The sequence below is a fragment of the Dendrobates tinctorius genome, unplaced genomic scaffold, assembly GCF_039654945.1.
Source record: "Dendrobates tinctorius isolate UK_male_01 unplaced genomic scaffold, ASM3965494v1 ptg000203l, whole genome shotgun sequence".
NCBI lineage: Eukaryota > Metazoa > Chordata > Amphibia > Anura > Dendrobatidae > Dendrobates > Dendrobates tinctorius.
This window is the reverse complement of record NW_027361870.1, coordinates 26,466,320-26,485,503: the sequence shown is the minus strand read 5'-3', so window position 1 is coordinate 26,485,503 and position 19,184 is coordinate 26,466,320. Positions and strand designations below refer to the sequence as shown.

General features: G+C 48.0%; 1 protein-coding gene across 2 annotated transcripts in view; it reads right to left on the bottom strand.

The window, feature by feature from the left end:
- The window catches only part of CLHC1 (clathrin heavy chain linker domain containing 1), a 39,311-nt gene that overhangs the window by 11,453 nt on the left and 8,674 nt on the right, over positions 1-19,184 (bottom strand). For both annotated transcript variants that reach the window (XM_073553907.1, XM_073553908.1), the window contains 4 exons: positions 17,211-17,412; positions 14,503-14,618; positions 7,249-7,333; positions 3,586-3,692 (listed from right to left, as the gene is read on the bottom strand). In XM_073553907.1, coding sequence (XP_073410008.1) covers positions 3,586-3,692; positions 7,249-7,333; positions 14,503-14,618; positions 17,211-17,412 — 510 coding nt within the window. The remainder of the gene's footprint in view (positions 1-3,585; positions 3,693-7,248; positions 7,334-14,502; positions 14,619-17,210; positions 17,413-19,184) is intronic.

The following is a 19,184-nucleotide window of genomic DNA, read 5'->3' as shown; positions in this document are numbered from 1 at the left end:
TGCCCGAAATGAGGGGCCCTTCACCAATAGGTCATCTAAGTAGGGCAAGACGACTATGCCCCGAGAGTGTAAGACGGCCATCACGACTGCCATTACCTTCGTGAACACTCTGGGGGCGGTGGCTAACCCAAAGGGCAGCGCTGCAAACTGGAAGTGACGGCCATTGATGACGAACCGAAGGAACCTTTGATGCGGTGGAAAAATGGGGACGTGCAGGTAGGCGTCCTGGATGTCGACAGAGGCTAAGTACTCTCCCTGCACCATGGCCGAAATAACTGAACGGAGAGATTCCATCCTGAAATGTTTGACCCTGATGAATTTGTTTAGGAGCTTCAGGTCCAAAACAGGCCTGACCGTCCCGTCCTTTTTGGGGACTGCGAACAGATTGGAATAAAAACCCTGAGCTCTCTCGTGCTCTGGTACGAGAACTATGACCCCGTTGTACTGGACTTCACGCTGGGAAGTCGGGACAGAAAAAGCTGACTTGGGGGGTACCTGATAAACTATCTTGTACCCCGAAGACACCAGTTCCACTATCCATGAGTCGTGTGCTACGTCGACCCAGACATGGCGAAAGAAAAGCAGGCAGCTGCCTACCCTGCTGATGTCGCCTACAAAGTGCTGCGAGTCATTTGACTGAGGACTTCTGCGGGCTGGTTCCTCTCGACCTGGGCTGGCGCGCGCGCATTCTCCCCAATGGATTGGGTCTATATGAGACCTGTCACTCCCTATCCTGGTTGGAGCGATTTGGGGCGGCCCAACTGGTGGCCGTCGTCCACCTGGTATTGCGAAAGGCCCGAAACCGTGCCGGGACCTGGCGAAAAGGCTGCTTAACTTTCTGCTGCGGGAGGAAGCTGCTTTTTCCTCCTGTAGCGTCAGAGATGAGCTGATCCAACTTCTCCCCGAACAGGCGGCCTCCCTGATAGGGCAAGGAAGTCAAAGACTTCTTGGAGACAGAATCAGCTCGCCAAGTTCTTAACCAAAGGGCTCTCCTAATGGCTACCACATTAGCGGCTGCAGATGCCGCACAATTGGCCGCATCTAAGGAAGCATTGATCAAGTAGTCTCCAGCCATCGCAATCTGACTTGCAACCTCTGACACCTCCACAGGCAGGTCTCTATCCTGCAAGGCCCTATTCAATGATTCTGACCATGACATCATGGCCTTGGCTACCCATGTTGCCGCAAACGAGGGAGCAAGCGCTGACCCTGATGCCTCAAAAACTGATCGAGCCAGGCTATCATTGGGGTCCTTAATGGATGAGCCACTCGGTACTGACAACAGGAGACTTCGAGGCCAGGCGTGACACTGGCGGATCCACCACTGGTGATTCCGTCCATCCTTTACGGAGTTCCGGGGCAAATGGATATCTTGCCTCTATGGTCTTTTGGCCCGAAAAATGCCTATCTGGGCGTTCTCTGTGCCGCTGCACTATATCCTCAAATTCCGGGTGAGTACCAAACACTCTGTGGGGTCGCCTGGCCCGTTTAAAGGCTACTTTATGGCTTGAAGCCAAAGTAACCTCATCTTCTACCCCCAGGGTCTGATTGACAGCTTCAATGAGGCTGTCCACTGTCTCTCGACTCCCTGGGGTATCAAGGTCCAGTGGCCCATCTGAGTCACCATCCGAACTCTGCCTACTCCCGACCATTGGTGAGGGAGAGCGAGATGCTGGACTGCCAGATTCCGAAGGACCGGATAGACCAGGAGACCTCGTGTGGGTCCGCTTCCTTCGCACCTGCCTGGCATGAGAGCGGCCCCTGCAGGCTGAAGGCTCTTGTGAGGTGGAGGACCCCTCCCAGATAAGCGAGGCACTATCCTTGCCTCCATTTGGGGCGCGAAGAGACTCAATCGCCCTTGTAAACGATGCCATAGATTGGGATAATGATAGGGCCCATTCCGGAGGATTTTGTTCCCTGGACTCAGCTGCCGGGGGGGGCTCCTGGGCATGTTCGGAATCGCAGGCCTCGCACAATTTGTTGCTCTGCGCACGCGGAAACGCAGCCTTACAGGAGATGCATGCAGTGTAGAGGAAAGAGTGCATCTTTCCTTTCCCGGCCATATTGCCTCTGCCAGGCGCTTTTTTTTTTTTTTTTTTAATAGAGAGGGGGGGGCACCCCTTGCGTCCTAGCAGACTTGGTTGCACTCACCGCTCCTGCGTCCCCCTCACGCCAACGCTCCTGCGTCTCTGTGCTTCTCCGTGGGGCAGGCCGACCACTTTACCGGTCGCGGCCTACCCCTGTCTGAAGCCGGGGCCTCAATTTATCTGGCGTCCGCCCAGGATCCAGGGGGCGGGCCCCGGAAGTGACGCTGCGTGGCCGGGGGCGGAACTTCCGCCCCGGCCTAGCTTCTTCAGTCGAAGCCGCGAGCTAAATTTTTAACACCCGCCCGCGGGGCGGCGGCGCCGCAACTGCGCTCTGCAGCGGCGGCTCTGTGGAGGCGATGCTCCTATGCTAATCCTACCCAGCATCACAGGAGGAGAGGAACGGGGAAGGAGAGCCTATTCTTGCCTGCAGCGCCGCATCTCCCCTGCTGCCCAGGAGCCCCACGCACGGCCTAGCCGGACCCAAGCCCACCCACGCCCTGTACCTTTATCGCCAACAGGTATGCAAACCATCGGGGAGGCGGGGGGATCCCGGACGGTGCAGGAACCCTCAATCCATCCAGCTTCCGAGGCCGAGGAGAAGGACCGTCCGCCGCCTTGCAGCACCTCCGTCTAGGGTTGGTGGAGCAGTGGGGGCCGCTCGGACCGTCTTGTGCCTCTGTACAGCCACATGGTTTCCATACCTAGGGCTGGTCAGGGCTAGGTCCGGCATCATGTCCCACGTCGCGGGAGAGGGTACTTGGAGGGATACTCGCACGTGCTCGCCAGTTGATGGTTTGGGGAAATCGGACCCTTTCATTAGGATCCGTTGCCCCTGTCTAATCTTCTTCAAAAAAATAAAGGAAAGAAAGAAACAAACTAAAATAAAAAATTCTGGGGAAACTGCCAGATTTGTCCCACGGTGCGGGAAAGGATACGTGGAGACGATACTCGACACGTGCTCGCCCGTTGATGGTTTGGGGAAATCGGACCCTTTAAAGAGGATCCGTTGCCCCTGTCTAATCTTCATGGAAAAAAAGTCTGGAGAAAAAGACCAGACGTGTGCCTCCATAGACACTAAGCAAAAAACTGGTTTCCGCCCGCATTCAGGCCGAGGGTGTATATGGCGGGGGAGCTAACCTTGTGTTGTTTGCCTAGTGTCAGCCTCCAGATGGCGGTAGCATACACCCGCAGTACCTGTGTCCCCCAATGAGGCGAAGGAGAAAACACCAAAAGACTATAAGACTATAAAAAAAAGTTAATTCCTTCTGCAATGTTAGTTATGCATGGTGGATAAAATGGGGAGATTTGTGCAGGCTGCTTTATCACTTGGGGGTACACCAGTCTTCTAGGGTAATGTGCAGCATATGTCTGTAGGGGAATATGGAGCATCGGCCTCTGGGGACTGTAGACTCGCTTACATTACAGGAGTTGCTGCATTTGCTCTATTTCTTGCAGTACATCAGCTGTGTATAACTCTGGGCACATCTTATCTGTTTACCTCTAAATCTCTCCATCGTCTCCGTATTCCTGAGGATTCCTCGGGGACTGTGTGCGGCATAGACTGCAGCAGCTTTGTACTGGCCATGAACAAACAGCTCATTAAATCTGCGAGGACACAACACAAACTCAATGTCAGAGCGGCTAGGAGAATAACACAGTGTTCAGATAAATGCACGTATCACCCGCCACACGGGCATCTCACAAAAGAAGGGGAATTAGCCGCCCACCGGGTTTTCTTTGTCTGTAATAGTTTTCTTCATTCCTTGAGAAATAAATGTCTGAATCGTTAGTGATGCTTCCTAAAATAACGTACACCGTGCATCTGTTCTCAGGACGATCCGCAGTACGGATCACCATCAACTTGTGAGAAGACTCTGCAGGACTGAGAACTGGACAGGGACATGACATTTTATCAGGCCACTAGATAGACATCAGCATAATATGTACTCAGTTTGTGATCATGGGGGTCTGGACTACCAGGACCGACAACAACTAATTCAGAGAATGAGGGGTCTATAGCGGTATACACCCTTCAAATTTTTCACTGCACAATGGATCAGTGTGGGTCCCAGTGGATCAATATTTTAACATGACTCCTAATGTCAAAAACCCTATAACTAAAGGGTTATTCCCACTTGCAGCTGCCAATACTGGGACCCACACTGATCTTCGAAATGGAAATCCAGACAACGTTGATCATGCCTGATGAGGTGGCCACCGGTTGCTGTGTCCAAGAGGAGAATGAATTAAGAGAAGGTCATGCATGTATTTGGTCCCCTATTCTGGAGAGTAGTGCACGTCCCACAGATGGAACCCGCGCATAAAGTAGATAAATTAGGTAATTACGGTAGGTAAAATAGACTTCGTACTTTTTTTCATTGTGTTTTTGAGTGCATTTTTTTTTTACTTGTGTTTTTGTCATGTTTTTATTGGTCCAGTTTTTGTCTCTTTTTGATGTGTCTTTTTTTTTTTTTAAAATAAAGTTGCTTTGTGTTTGATACTTCCTGGTATTTGGCTTTGACAAAACTTTATTTAAATAGTCATGTGTGAATCATAAGCGTTTTTAGTGCGCTTTCGCAAATGTGTTTTTACCTACAGATTTTCTGCATCTAATACAATTCTATCGGGAAAATCTACACAGAAGATTCAGCATATCACCAAGGGAAACTGGCACATTGCAGGTCAGCTTATGCAGCGTCAAAAAAAAGGTACAGTGGGCAGGAGATTTCTATAAATCTCATCCACTTCGCTGTGTTTTTTGCTCATCGAAAATGCACAGCATCAAAAACTCATTGTGGCAAGTTAACGTAGAAAACAAAAACTCTGCCGTTTTTACTGTACTGATTCTAATTTGTGATCTGATACAAAAAATCTGATCTGGAATATAAGGCTATGTGAACATGGTGCGGATTCTCTGCAGTTCTGCAGCAGATTTGGCCCTGCAGAACTGCAGCAGAACTGCAAGTGATGTACAGTACCATTTAAGGCTATGTAAAACAAAAAACGCTGTGCACATGCTGCAGATTTTTCCGTGCAGATTTGGTGAAGCTTTAAAATTGCAGCATGTCACTTCTTTTGTGCAGTTCTGCAGCAGTTTTTTATCTGCTCCATTATAGAAATCTGCAGGTGAAAACTGCAGGGGAAATCCGCACAAAAAGTGCACTAAATCTGCACTAAAACTGCAGGTAAAACGCAGGTCATTTTACCTGCAGATTTAGCAAAATCTGCGCGGAAAATTCCACAGCAGAATCTGCACCGTGTGCACATAGCCTTATAATGGTGATTTGTGGGAAGGACCAGAGCCCACTACAGTATTAGGGATGTCAAACTCAAACACAGAGGGCCAAAATGAAAAACAAAGTTGTGGGCCAACCAGTATACAGTATAATGGGCCCCACATAGTAGTCCATTCAGAATAATGGGCCCCACATAGCCCTCCATACAGTATAATGGGCCCTACATAGGGGTGGCGCTTCTGGTGTTCTTTTGCACCATGTACAGTTGTACTCAAAAGTTTACATACCCCGGCAGAATTTTTGCTTTCTTGGCATTTTTTCAAAGAATATGAAAGATAATACCAAAACTTTTTCTCCACTCATGGTTAGTGGTTGGGTGAAGCCATTTATTATCAAACTACTATTTTTCTCTTTTTAATTCATAATGACAACCCAAAATATCCAAATGACCCTAATCAAAAGTTTACATACCCTGGGGATTTTGGCCTGGTAACATGCACAGAAGTTGACACAAATGGGTTTGAATGGCTACTAAAGGTAACATTCTCACCTGTGACCTGTCTGCTTGTATCAGTGTGTGTGCATAAAAGCGGAGAGAGTTTCTGGGATCCGGACAGACTCTTGCATCTGTTATCTAGCCACTGACATTTCTGGATTGTGAGTCATGGGGAAAGCAAAAGAATTGTCAGCGGATTTATGTGAAAACGTAGTTGAACTGTATAAAACAGGAAAGGGATGTAAAAAGATATCCAAGGAATTGATAATGCCAGTCAGCAGCATTCAAACTGTGATTAATAAATTGAAAATCAGGCGCTCTGTAAAAACAAAACCACAGTCAGGTAGATCAACAAAAATGTTGTCCACAATTGCTAGGAAAATTGTTTGGGATGCAAAGAAAAACCCACTAATAACGAAATACTGGACTCTCTGAAAACTAGCGGTGTGGCTGTTTCAAGATGCACAGTAAGGAGGAACTTGAAGAAAAATGGGCCGCATGGTCAAGTCGCCAGAAGAAAGCCATAAATACCACAAAGTATCTCGCCTACAATACGCAAAACAACACAGAGACAAGCCTCAAAACTTCTGAACAAGGTAATTTGGAGTGATGAGACCAAAATTGAACTTTTTGGCCACAACCATAAACGTTACATTTAGAGAGAGGTCAACAAGGCCTATGATGAAAGGAACACCATTCCTACTGTAAAGCATGGAGGTGGATCGCTGATGTTTTGGAGATGTGTGAGCTACAAAGGCACAGGAAACTTGGTTGAAGTTGAAGGAAAATTGAATGCAACACGTTATCAACAAATACTGGAGGCAAATTTGCAATCATCAGCCTAGAAGCTACGCATGGAACACACTTGGACGTTCCAACATGACAACAATCCAAAATATAAGGCCAAGTTGACCTGTCATTGGCTACAGCAGAACAAAGTGAAGGTTCTGGAGTGGCCATCTCAGGCTCCTGACCACAATGTCATTGAGCCACTCTGGGAGATCTCAAGCTCGCAGTTCATGCTAGGCAGCCCAGGAATTTACAGGAACTGGAGGCTTTTTGCCAAGAAGAGTAGGCAGCTTTAGCATCTGAGAAAATAAAGAACCTCATCCACAACTACCACAAAAGACTTCAAGTTGTCATTGATGATAGAGGGGCCAATACACAGTATTAAGAAATGGGGTATGTGAACATTTGATCAGGGTCATTTGGATGTTTTGGGTTGTCATTATGATTTAAAAAGAGAAAACACAGTAGTTTGACAATAAATAGCTTCACCCAACCACTAACCATGAGTGGAGGAAAAAGCTTTGGTGTTATCTTTCACATTCTCTGGAAAAAGGCCAAGAAAGCAAAAATTCTGCCGGGGTATGTAAACTTTTGAACACAAGTGTAGATCCCTTTCACCATATAACAAAAACATTTGTACCTTTCAACATATTCCAGCAAAGACTCTGCTTCCTGGTTCTTCCTTGGATCGAGATCCTCAAATACATTTGTGGAAGTAGCGACATCTAGAGGATGAAACAGGGTCAACGATCGGTGAAAGAGGTCATGTCAGGAGATATGACTAATGACTGACTGTAAATGTAACTTTATTGATTCTATTAAAGACAAAAGGTGATATCACTGATTCTGAGGGAATCAACTGTCTGTGAGAACACAGAACAGAAGCCATTGGAGAATGTCATTCTATAGGAGAAATGAGGGTAAAGTAAACACGTCTGGAAAGTAGAGATATCCTCAGCATGGAGAGTGCAGCGCCATTTCACTGGCTGTGCAGCGAGTCACATTCATTTGAACATGGTCATGATACAGCCTCTGCACAGTGGGTTCTCGGAGCACTGATGTGAAGGGACAACCTGGAAAACGCATTGTATCCTCTTCATTCCTAATAATGGTGTGTGTTCCTGAGATCATACAGTGATGGCATATACTCAGCCATGTGACACCACTCTATGAGGTGGGAATAACCTTTTTGGTTTTCAAGTTTATGATAAAAATAGAGATAACCAAGCACACATCTTTTATGGAGAAAGCTGATCTGCATCTTATTTTTTAGAGAATTTTGAGGGCACATACACTCATTGGCGCTATTTCATCAAGGCTTTAACCCACAAAAGTGGCGTAAAAACTTTGAAAAGCTGCAACATTTTTGCACAAGACGTGGTTGCATAAAAAGGTTGTAACGTTTGATGTTTTCAGGCCCGTTTAAATCAGCTCCGCTAAAATGGGTAGAGCTGGTTAGGAGCCGAAACGAGGCTTGGACACTTCTGCCAAAACTTCCAATTTTTGGACATGGCCAATACATCGAAACTCCCAGCGTTTTGCTTGGCAGAAATCCCCACTCCCTTCTTCCAAGAGCCATACATTTTTTACTCTTACATGACCATTGTGGGACGGGTTGTAGATTGAGTGACACCATTCACGTTACCATACAATGTACTATTAAATGGAAAAGAATTTCAAAGTGAGGTGAAATTGTGAAAAAAATGCAATTCCACCATTATTTTTTGGGTTTTGTTGTTAACGGGGTTCATTCCGGAGTAAAAATTGCAAGGCAACATGATTTTGTAGGCCAACCCTTTTAAGACAATAGTAAAGCCTGACAGCTATTTTTTTTACTTTAATGTGTAGGGATGTGACTCACTCAGGTGCAGCAGGAGACAGGTTCTTCCAAAGTTCATGAGGTTTATTTCTGTCATAAACCATAAAACAGCGTGTCACCAAAAATAGCCTCTAGCTTAGGCCAACAAAACATAAACGTTCGTGGTTGCAGACTCAGACCGTGAGTCTCAGCACATGCTGGGAGGTGTAGTCCTCCCCACATACAGCTCCCTGGTTCAGGAGCAGGTCACATTATAAGGCTGTAGCCACACCCACGAACCCAGCAGCTGACTGGTCACATGACTGTGACCTCACCACAGGTCCTTCAAACAAAAACAATAACAATATCTGGTATGCTTTACTTATGCCTTACATTATGGAGATAAGCCATTTATGAGACACATATCTCCCATCAATTACACGACCGTTAGCCCTACCACATACCTCCCCCCTCTGCCTAAAGCCGTGGGGCTTGGCACTTTCACCTACCAGGCAAGGGATTCTGGAGAGGGCATCGGCATTCCCATGTAGCTTCCCGGCCCTATGCTCTACATGGAAGCTGAAGTCTTGTAGGGCTAAGAACCAGCGGGTGACCCTAGCATTCTGGCCCTTGGTTTCCCTCATCCACCTGAGTGGGGCATGGTCGGATATTAACCTAAACTTCCGTCCCACCAGGTAGTACCGTAATGTGTCCACTGCCCATTTTATGGCCAAACACTCCTTCTCTACAACTGAGTAATTTCTCTCACAAGAAGTCAACTTCCTACTCAAGTAGAGAACAGGATGCTCCTCCCCACGTATCTCTTGGGAAAGGACAGCTCCTACCCCGACATCTGAGGCATCTGTCTGGAGGACAAATTCACGTTTAAAGTCTGGGGCCACCAAAACGGGATGGTTACAAAGAGCTCCCTTCATTTCTTGGAAGGCTGACTCTGCTTCTTCGGACCAGCTGACCATCACTGACTTTGTCCCTTTAAGCAGATCAGTTAGAGGTGCAGCCATTGTGGCGAAGTTTGGGATGAACCTCCTGTAATATCCCACAATCCCCAGGAAGGCTTTAACTTGCTTCTTTGACAGAGGTCTCGGCCATGTTTGAATTGCCTCCACTTTATTGATTTGGGGTTTGATCTCGCCACGCCCCACTACATATCCGAGGTACTTGGCTTCTTCTCTCCCCAAGGCACACTTCTTCGGGTTTATTGTAAACCCCGCCTCTCAGAGCGTCAAACACTGCTTGGACCTTTTCCAGGTGAGTCTCCCAGTCCGGGGTAAAGATGACGATATCATCCAGGTATGCGGCAGCGTATAGCTTATGAGGTGCAAGGATTCTATCCATCGCCCTCTGGAAGGTTGCCGGAGCTCCCTGTAGGCCAAACGGCATCCGGACATACTGGAAGCACCCGTCTGGTGTGGAGAATGCCGTCTTCTCCTTGGCTTCCTGTGCCATGGGGATCTGCCAATATCCCTTGGTCAGATCCAAAGTGGTTATGTACCTGGCAGGTCCAAGTCTCTCGATGAGCTCATCAACGCGTGGCATGGGATAAGAGTCAAACTTGGAGACCTCATTCAGCTTCCGGTAATCGTTGCAGAACCTCCATTCACCATCAGGTTTTGGGACCAGGACAATTGGGCTCGACCAGCCGCTCTTGGATTCCTCAATGACCCCGAGCTTCAACATACGCTGCACCTCCTTAGAGATTACCTCTCGCCGGGCCTCAGGAATACGATATGGTTTCACGTTCACCCGCACATGTGGCTCGGTCAGAATTTCGTGCTCCACCACCTTCGTGCACCCCGGCAACTCTGAGAACAGGTCGCTGTTTTTCTGGAGTAACTCCCGGCACTGCTGTTTCTGGGCCTTCGACAGAGTCTCCGCTATGGTAAGGGCTCCAACCTCCCCTTCTAGGTTGCCCAGCAAGCACGGAGTTACCGCTGGCTCTCTATCTTGCCACGGCTTGATAAGGTTAACATGGTAAACCTGGTATGGCTTCCGTCTTCCGGGTTGGTGGATCTTGTAGTTTACGTCTCCCAGCTTCTCCACCACCTCATATGGCCCTTGTCACTTGGCCAAGAACTTACTTTCCACCGTCGGGATTAGCACGAGAACTCGGTCTCCCGGATTGAACTGCCTCACTCTGGCTGACCGGTTGTAGAACCTGGCCTGAGCCTCTTGTGCCTGGCGGAGATGTTCTTTAACAATGGGCATCACCTTCGCAACCCTCTGCTGCATCAGTGCCACATGCTCAATGACGCTTCTGTGGGGTGTGACTTCGGCTTCCCAGGTTTCCTTGGCTATATCTAGGAGACCTCGCGGATGCCGGCCGTACAGAAGCTCGAAGGGGGAAAACCCCGTGGAGGCCTGGGGAACTTCACGGATAGAAAACAGTAAATACGGTAAGAGACAATCCCAGTCTCTACCATCTTCCTCTATGACTTTTCTCAGCATGCTCTTCAGGGTCTTGTTAAACCTCTCAACAAGGCCATCTGACTGCGGATGGTACACTGAAGTCCTCAACTGGGAAATTTGCAAGACTCTGCACAATTCTCTCATCACCTTGCTCAAAAAAGGTGTCCCCTGGTCGGTCAGGATCTCCTTCGGCAAACCTGTCCGGGAAAACACATGGACCAGCTCACGGGCTATACTCTTCGCGGAGGAGTTTCTCAGGGGACTGGCCTCAGGATAGCGTGTGGCATAGTCCAGGATGACTAATATATACTGATGGTCCCGAGCTGATTTAACTAAGGGACCAACCAAGTCCATGGCAATTCTCTCAAATGGCACCTCAATAATGGGCAGTGGCACAAGAGGGTTCCGAAAATGAGATGTGGGAGCAGTTAGCTGACATGTCGGGCAGGACCTGCAACAGTTTACTATTTCCCGGTGACACCCAGGCCAATAGAACCTCTGTACAATCCGTTCCTGGGTTTTTTCCACCCCCAGGTGTCCCCCCAAGATGTGTGAATGGGCCATGTCCAACACTTTTCGTCTATAGGGGCCTGGTACTATTAACTGCTCTGCCACCTCCTCCCTTATTTTCTTGACCCGGTAACACAATTCCGCACTCAACATAAAATGGGGAAACCTTGTGTCTGCTCCCGGCTCTTGTGCAACCCCATTAATGACGGTGACATTGTTAAAGGCTTCCCTTAGTGTGGGGTCCCTATGTTGGGCAGTCCCAAAATTCTCCCCGGCCACCCCTAACTCCGGGATGTCAGGTACAGGGGACCCTTCCTCTTCATCCCCAACAAGGACACATAGAGGAAACTCGTCTGCGTCTGGTGGTGGCGATACCTCAGTGAGGTGGATTGGTTCCTTGTTCTTGCTAGCACACTCAGAACCCATCCCCCACAGATCCCAAAACAGGCAGAAATCACGGCCAATAATTATAGGATGAAACAAGTCTCGAACAACGCCAACTTCATGCGACTCGGTGCCATGCGCCGTTTCAATATTCACCCTAGCCATAGGGTAGTCCTTTGCATCGCCATGTATGCACCGAACACCAATCTTTTAACCCGGGAGTATGTTTAGAGGAAAACTGGCCCTCACAAGGGTCACCAAGCTCCCGGAGTCCAGAAGCGCCATTACTGCTCGACCGTTCACCTTCACGGGACACGTTTGTGGCCCCTTGTTAGGTAGCGAGTTCCCACTGCAAGCTGGATATGCGTAGTATGAACTACGGCGTCCCATGCTGCAGTCCATCTGCTCGGTGGTCTGGGGACAACGGGCAGCTATATGTTCTGGCCCATGACACTTCCAGCAAATAACACCCGAGGGGACCTTGGGCACCGCCTCCCCCGCCCCTTTTGACCTTGGACGCACCACCCCTTTTTGTGACTCCGCCCCCTGCTGGGACCCCCAATACGGAATGGGCTGCTTCCCCAAGGAACCTTCCATCCCCTGGTATCTCTCGACCAGCCCAACCAGTTCATCAGCATTTTGGGGATCACCCTGGGCAACTCAAGTCTGTAGAGGTCTCGGCAGAGAATGCACAAACCGATCCATCACAACTCGCTCTACCATCTGTGCAGGGGAAGCCGACTCTGGCTGCAGCCATTTCTGGACCAGGTGCAACAGGTCAAACATTTGGAAGCACGGGGGTTTGTCCCGGTGACAGGCCCAACGATGAACTCTCTGTGCCCTGGTAGTCATTGTTACCCCCAAGCGGGCGAAAATTTCCGCTTTTAATTTGGGATACTCTCTGGCATCTTGTACCGTCAGGTCAAAGTACGCCTTCTGGGGCTCCCCCGTTAGGTATGGGGCCAGTACCTCCGCCCACCGCTCTGGCTGAAGTTTTTCCCTCTCAGCCACCCTTTCAAACACCGTCAGGAAGGCCTCAACATCATCCTCAGGGGTCATTTTTTGTAATGCGCGTCTTACCGCCTTCTCGACATCGGTGGCATCAGCCCGACCTGGGGTTGGGGCGCTCGTCCTGCCCTCCTGGATGGCGGTTGCCAGAAGCTGCATCTGCTGCCGTTGTTCCTGCTGGCTCTGCTGGAACTGCTGCCGCTGCTCCTGCTGGCTTTGCTGGATCTGCTGTAACAACAGCTTGTTGGTTTCCTGCTGCAGTGCCTGGGACTGGACCAGGTGTTTCAGCAGGTCCTCTATGATTCCAGGCAGTGCTTGTTGCCCCGCTGCAAACTTCACCCAGGACATGCAGCAACTGTCTCAAGTCTCTGCTGGGACCGCTGCCCGCATTCTCCACCAATTGTAGGGATGTGACTCACTCAGGTGCAGCGGGAGACAATCAGGAGACAGGTTCTTCCAAAGTTCATGCGGTTTATTTCTGTCATAAACCATAAAACAGCGTGTCACCAAAAATCGCCTCTAGCTTAGGCCAACAAAACAAACGTTTGTGGTTGCAGACTCAAACCGTGAGTCTCAGCACATGCTGGGAGGTGTAGTCCTCCCCACATACAGCTCCCTGGTTCAGGAGCAGGTCACATTATAAGGCTGTAGCCACACCCACGAACCCAGCAGCTGACTGGTCACATGACTGTGACCTCACCACAGGTCCTTCAAACAAAAACAATAACAATATCTGGTATGCTTTACTTATGCCTTACATTATGGAGATAAGCCATTTATGAGACACATATTTCCCATCAATTACACGACAATTAACCCTGCCACAAATGGTTAAAAAAAAATTCAGAAGTAAAAAAAAATAGATCTTTGGTTAGCGTCGCCTTTCTGCTGACATCTCTAACATTTATATTTTTACGTTGGAGGAGGTGATTTTATTTATTTTGCTCTCTGTGTCATTCATTCCACAGTGCCTTACAGACATCATCTATGTGTTTTAGTTTTGTGGGGAATGCAGATTTTTTTTGTATACCAATCTGGGGTACATGTGACCTTTTTTTTTCTTCTTTTTTTATTGTTTTTTTGAGGGGGAGGGGCAGGGACCAAAAAGGCAATTCTGGCGTTTTTAATTTTTTTTTTTTACGGCGTTAAACATACAGGTTATTTCAGTCCTATGGCTGGACTTCATGGGAACCCAAAGATAGCGGTGGCAACCAAGGAGAGGGTAGGAAGGATGCGAAACAACCGCATGATGTGATCAGAGAGTGACAGTGGCATTTACGTGACCAACTAGCTTTGATTGCTGCTGCTGGAGGAAGGTGCTGGGTGTGTAACACAGCACACACCTGCTGAGGAGGAGTGGGGTCATCTTCTGAGCCTGCGCCATACACCCAAACCTGACATATGACGCACTAGTACGTGTTGTGCTGTGATGGAGTCAAAGCTGCCACCTCCCATTGCTTTTTAATGGGAGATCGATGTTACTGTCCATTCGGCCAAGGATCTGTCACTTACTAAATTAGTTTTCGTTCTGCCCGAAACCACAGCGGGTAACCACATACCTATTAGCCCCACCGAATGGGGCTTATCAATGTGCAGACGCCTGCCAGGGCAAACCACCACTAGGCACAGAAATCAGAGTGAGCCTAGGATTTCTGCTGTAGACACAAATCTAATTTTTCTGACCTGCAGAACCTCCAAATTGGATGACTGTCCAGTAACCTGTTTTTTTTCCCTAGACTTCTGCAAGAGATAATTTATGCTAAATACCTTTTATTTCATTTTCTTTCGATAAAATTTGCGCTAATGTCTCATAAAGAGAGAGACTTTTATCTGATCTCGCCCAGGAGGAGACGGTGTCCGCAATGGCTCTTTTCTTTCTGTAACTGTAGGGAAACATAAAGAAGCTTAGGTTTACGGCCCAGGTTTAGGTATAAGGGGGCTGCATCTTCCTTCATTTACAGTATATTTCATTTATTCACTCATTTCACAGGTGTGCCTGATAATGGCCACTAACACAAGACTAAAGGCTGCGAGTCTGGCAACAAGACGCATCAGCAGCCTGTATGCAGCGCACAGGACGGCAGGCCGTGGTAGCACAGCGGCGTCTGCTACATATGGCTCCTGTACCTGTCTACTAGCTTAATTCTGTTTCCATTTAAAGAATATGGATAACTTCAGGGGCATTGTTTTTAAAGGAGTGGTCTGAAACTAAAGTTGATTTAATCCTAAATGTCAGTCTATATTTAATGTAGTAATTAAACTGCTTTTCTAACCTACTTTTATTAAAAAGTCCATACTGTTCCTTTTCTACTCTGTTTTTTTAACGTCCGATCCGATAACGTTTTGTTTGAGATTCCTGAGTGCATGCTGGGATACTGAAACAGGACATCATCAGGGGGGCATGGTCACTGCCACCGCTGATTTCCCAACCCTGAAATGACGGGTTATCAATGATCAGAAAGTTGTGGGAAGCAGGGTGTGTTGCAGTCCGCGCTGCCGAGATTCACAAATCACCTGGGATACAAGATGTTGTAGCAGTGTACTCCTTTATTTCCTCCTACGCGTTTCGACGCCCTTCCTGGCACCTACCCTGAGGAAGGTGCCAGGAAGGGCGCCGAAACGCATAGGAGGAAATAAAGGAGTACACTGCTACAACATCTTGTATCCCAGGTGATTTGTGAATCTCGGCAGCGTGGACTGCAACACACCCTGTTTCCCACAACTTTCTGAAGGTTTTTCCACGTGTGAGTGGTTGGTGGAGGTCCTGCAGCAGCTGATTCTGTGATATGCTCTCAAGCCAGTTGTGGGTTACACATCTGGAATAGGTGAGTGGAACTGTATTATACCGCTCATACTTCAAGTGTCACTAGTGATAGGGCACTATTGCGCCTCTTGTTCCCCCCACCATTTTTTGGGTTATCAATGATGTCCGTATCGGGCACTTGGCTACTCCATGTTCTACTGAATATGCGTCAGTTGTAAATTCTGTGATATACTCTGTATGAGTTCCCTACACTATATTCCTTTTCAATGTGTAGTGACAATGCTCTTGTTTCGGGGGCAGAGCTGGTCTCTGCTCTCCCTACTTGCCACGTTCTCGACTTTTCAATGCACACTGATAGTGCGCTCTGTTGCTGCCTTGTCACTTCTCATTACAGATGGTGAGGGAGCACACTGTCACAGCGCACTGAAGTGGAATATTGCACAGGGAGCTCGAACTGATAACCCTGGCCCTGACTATGATGTACACTCCGGTTGTGCAAAGGGGTTAAATGCAAGCATTTTGGGTTAAAAATAACTTTTGCAATAGGGTTTCATTGAAAAAATGTGAACTGTTTGGCTTCTGTAATCTCTATAATAACTAATGATTTTATATAGCGGCAACATATTCCGCAGCACTTTACACTTAGATGGGCGGGGACATGTACATACAATGCAAAGTAACAGAAAGTTCAATTACAGAAGGAGTGAGGATCCTGCTCGCAAGCTTGCAATCTATGAGGAAATAGGGGGGACATAATAGTAGGAAAAAAGTGATTGTCATGTATGGTCCAGCCATCATTATAATAAATAGGGCATCAGTCAGTATCTGTCTAAGTGCAGTTACCAAATGCTATTGGGGCATGGAGGATGTGGAGACAGATGAATAGGAGGGTGCAGATTCTGAGGAAAATTTAGAAAGAGTGAATAGGGGAGAATAAGGTTAGTGAGTTGAGGTGGCCTGTCTAAAGAGATGTGTTTTTAAAGCACATTTAAAAATGGCTAAGTATTAATTGTATAATCCGGGGTAGTGCATTCCAGAAAACTGGGCCAGCACAAGAGGTCTTAGAGATGGAATTGAGAAGTTCAGATTAAAGAGGATGTTAGTCTTAGATCAGTTGCAGAATAGAGGGCACATGTAGGGCGATAAACAGAGATGAGGGAGATGTAGGGTGGAGAAGGACTGAGAATGGCCTTGTGGGTGGGAGAGATAAGTTTGTAATGTATTCTATAGCAGATGGGTAACCAGTGTAATGACTGGCACAAGTTGAAGGCATCGGTGAAGCGGCAGGACAGAAATATGACTCTGGTTGTTGCATTCAGGATGGCTTAGAGAGGAGAAAGTTTGGTTACAGGAAGACTGATCTCTTTGTACTATAGTACACAGCAGACTGCAGAATGAGTTACCAGTGAATCCGTCAGTCACACACTTCTTCTGATGGATGGGTATTTAACACTTATTTCTCCCTTTCTAAGATGATTTTTTAAGACCTTAAAAGTGAAAATTAGACAACCAATCAGGACAGCAGTTTTAGCAGCTGTATTTTTTGCGCTGTTAGTGCCCTGATGCTGATTCCCTAGTCTATCAGAAAAGAAAATATTTTCTGCAGCACAGAGAAAACCCGCAGATTATGATTATAAATAAAAAGTACTATCCATTTAGATGACTCTGGCACTAAGCAAATCCCGCAGCATGCATTATTTATTAGAAATACCTGTCCAGCAATCTCTGGTTGATTAAGTCAACTTCCTCTCTTTCCTGTAAAGCGATTCCGAGCTTGATGTCCAGTTCCTGCTTCCTCTGGATGGGGACGTACTTGCTTTTCATGTCAGCTTTTAATGCACACCTCTTGTCCTCTAAGAGCTGCTGGTATTTTATAAGGGCGGCCATGTCCAGGGAATCTTCTATTGTCATCCCTAACAGATTTGTCACATTATAACTCAGATTTAATACATTTCTCTGAATATTTCAGACAGGAAATGTTGTGGATCACAAAAATTTCCAGAAGTACCACCAAATCGAGGCTTATAATAACCTATTAATGAGCGCTAACAGATGTGTAGTTACCTTTTATTCTATTACAACATCTCCTAAAAAAAATCGAATATAAGCCGCTGTCATCTCCTCATCTCAAAAGTTATGACAATTATCTTTTAGCCTTCTCTGAATATTTACAACTGTATGGTCTCTAAAGAGTAATACGAGAGTAAGGGTATGTGTCACGTGGACCCGTCCTGTGTGACGCGACCAGCAGGCCGGTAACAAGACGCGGCACGTGGTATTGTCCTGTGTGACATGGCTCGCAGGCCGGTAACTAAAACAACAAGACAAGGGGTAGGGAAACGGTTACAACGGTGGGCCCTGCGATAGGGACAGGGGATGTGGAGACCTCCTGCACTCCCCTGAGTCAGTGTCCCTAACGCTCCTAACGTTCCCTATGCTGGTTCCGCACCGGGCGCCGATCACGAACCTGTCGCCCTAGCACACCCTACACCTATCCCTTGCAAGGGAGCTGGGTGGCGCAGGCACTGGCCCCACCGCTGCACTAATACACACTAAGGAAAAACACAAACAGGGAAACACCACTTAGCTTTACTCTGTTGCACTTGCTCCTGGCAACAGAGTCCCCAACCAGCATGCAGCTCTCCTCCTGAATCGCTGCCACCAAGCTCTGTCAGAGCTAAGGAAATCCCCTATGACTCCTTTCACACCAGGCTCTGTCAGAGCTGCTCTCCAGCTCCTTCCTCCACCAAGCATGGTTGAAATGAACACTATCACCAACACTGATTGCAACACCTGTGACTCTTTTATAGCAGAGCCAGCAATCACACCTGCATTCTAATCATGTGCACTTAACTAAGAAACCAGAGGGCAATGACGCTCACCACCACCGGGGGGAAAACTTAGAACAAACGACACAACAGTGCAATAATCCTAATGGCCACCGGGGGCAAAAACCCACCTTAAGCACAGCTTAGGAAAAAAAAAGGTTACCTGTGCATTATATCTGTCATGATCCAGCATGGATCATGACACTACCCTCCCCTTAATGAGGGGCCTCTGGACCCTCAAGACCGCTGCCCATCAGGGAACCACCTACAGTGGGGACGCCCAGACCCACAGTTCACCCCAGCAACTACCTGCATGTCAAGTTGATGAGAAACGAGCCCGCTGGTGTTGGCAACGTATGTTCTGGAGGCAACACACATCTCCGAAGCTCTGACCTGGGGAACGGGTTGTGTATGTGTATATTTGGTATGCGCTGGCAACACTCCACAACACACTTCCACTGGATGTTTTTTGGTGGCCACCCATACACGCTCGTTCACACACAGGTACGGACCTGAACGTTTATTGCCACTCGTTCGTCACCACTTGGAGAACTCTTTCTGGGATTGACAACAGAGGCGTCCCCCTGTGTCACCACACTCACACCCCCGCACCTCACCAAGGGGTACACCACCCTCCAACCCCTGCCACCACGAGGTCTGCGCCTCCCAGGGTTGGTCAATGGCGAGGGTTGAGACTTGCCCCTACTCTCCTGCAGCACATCTGCTGCCCTCACCGAAGAGGAAGGGGTCTGTTGCAGAGAGACAGCAGAGACAGTAGTTCCTAGGCAGCAGCCCTCGCACGAGTGCCCCCAGCTGACCACTTCCCTCGTCCGCCAATCTATAACCGGGTTGTGTCT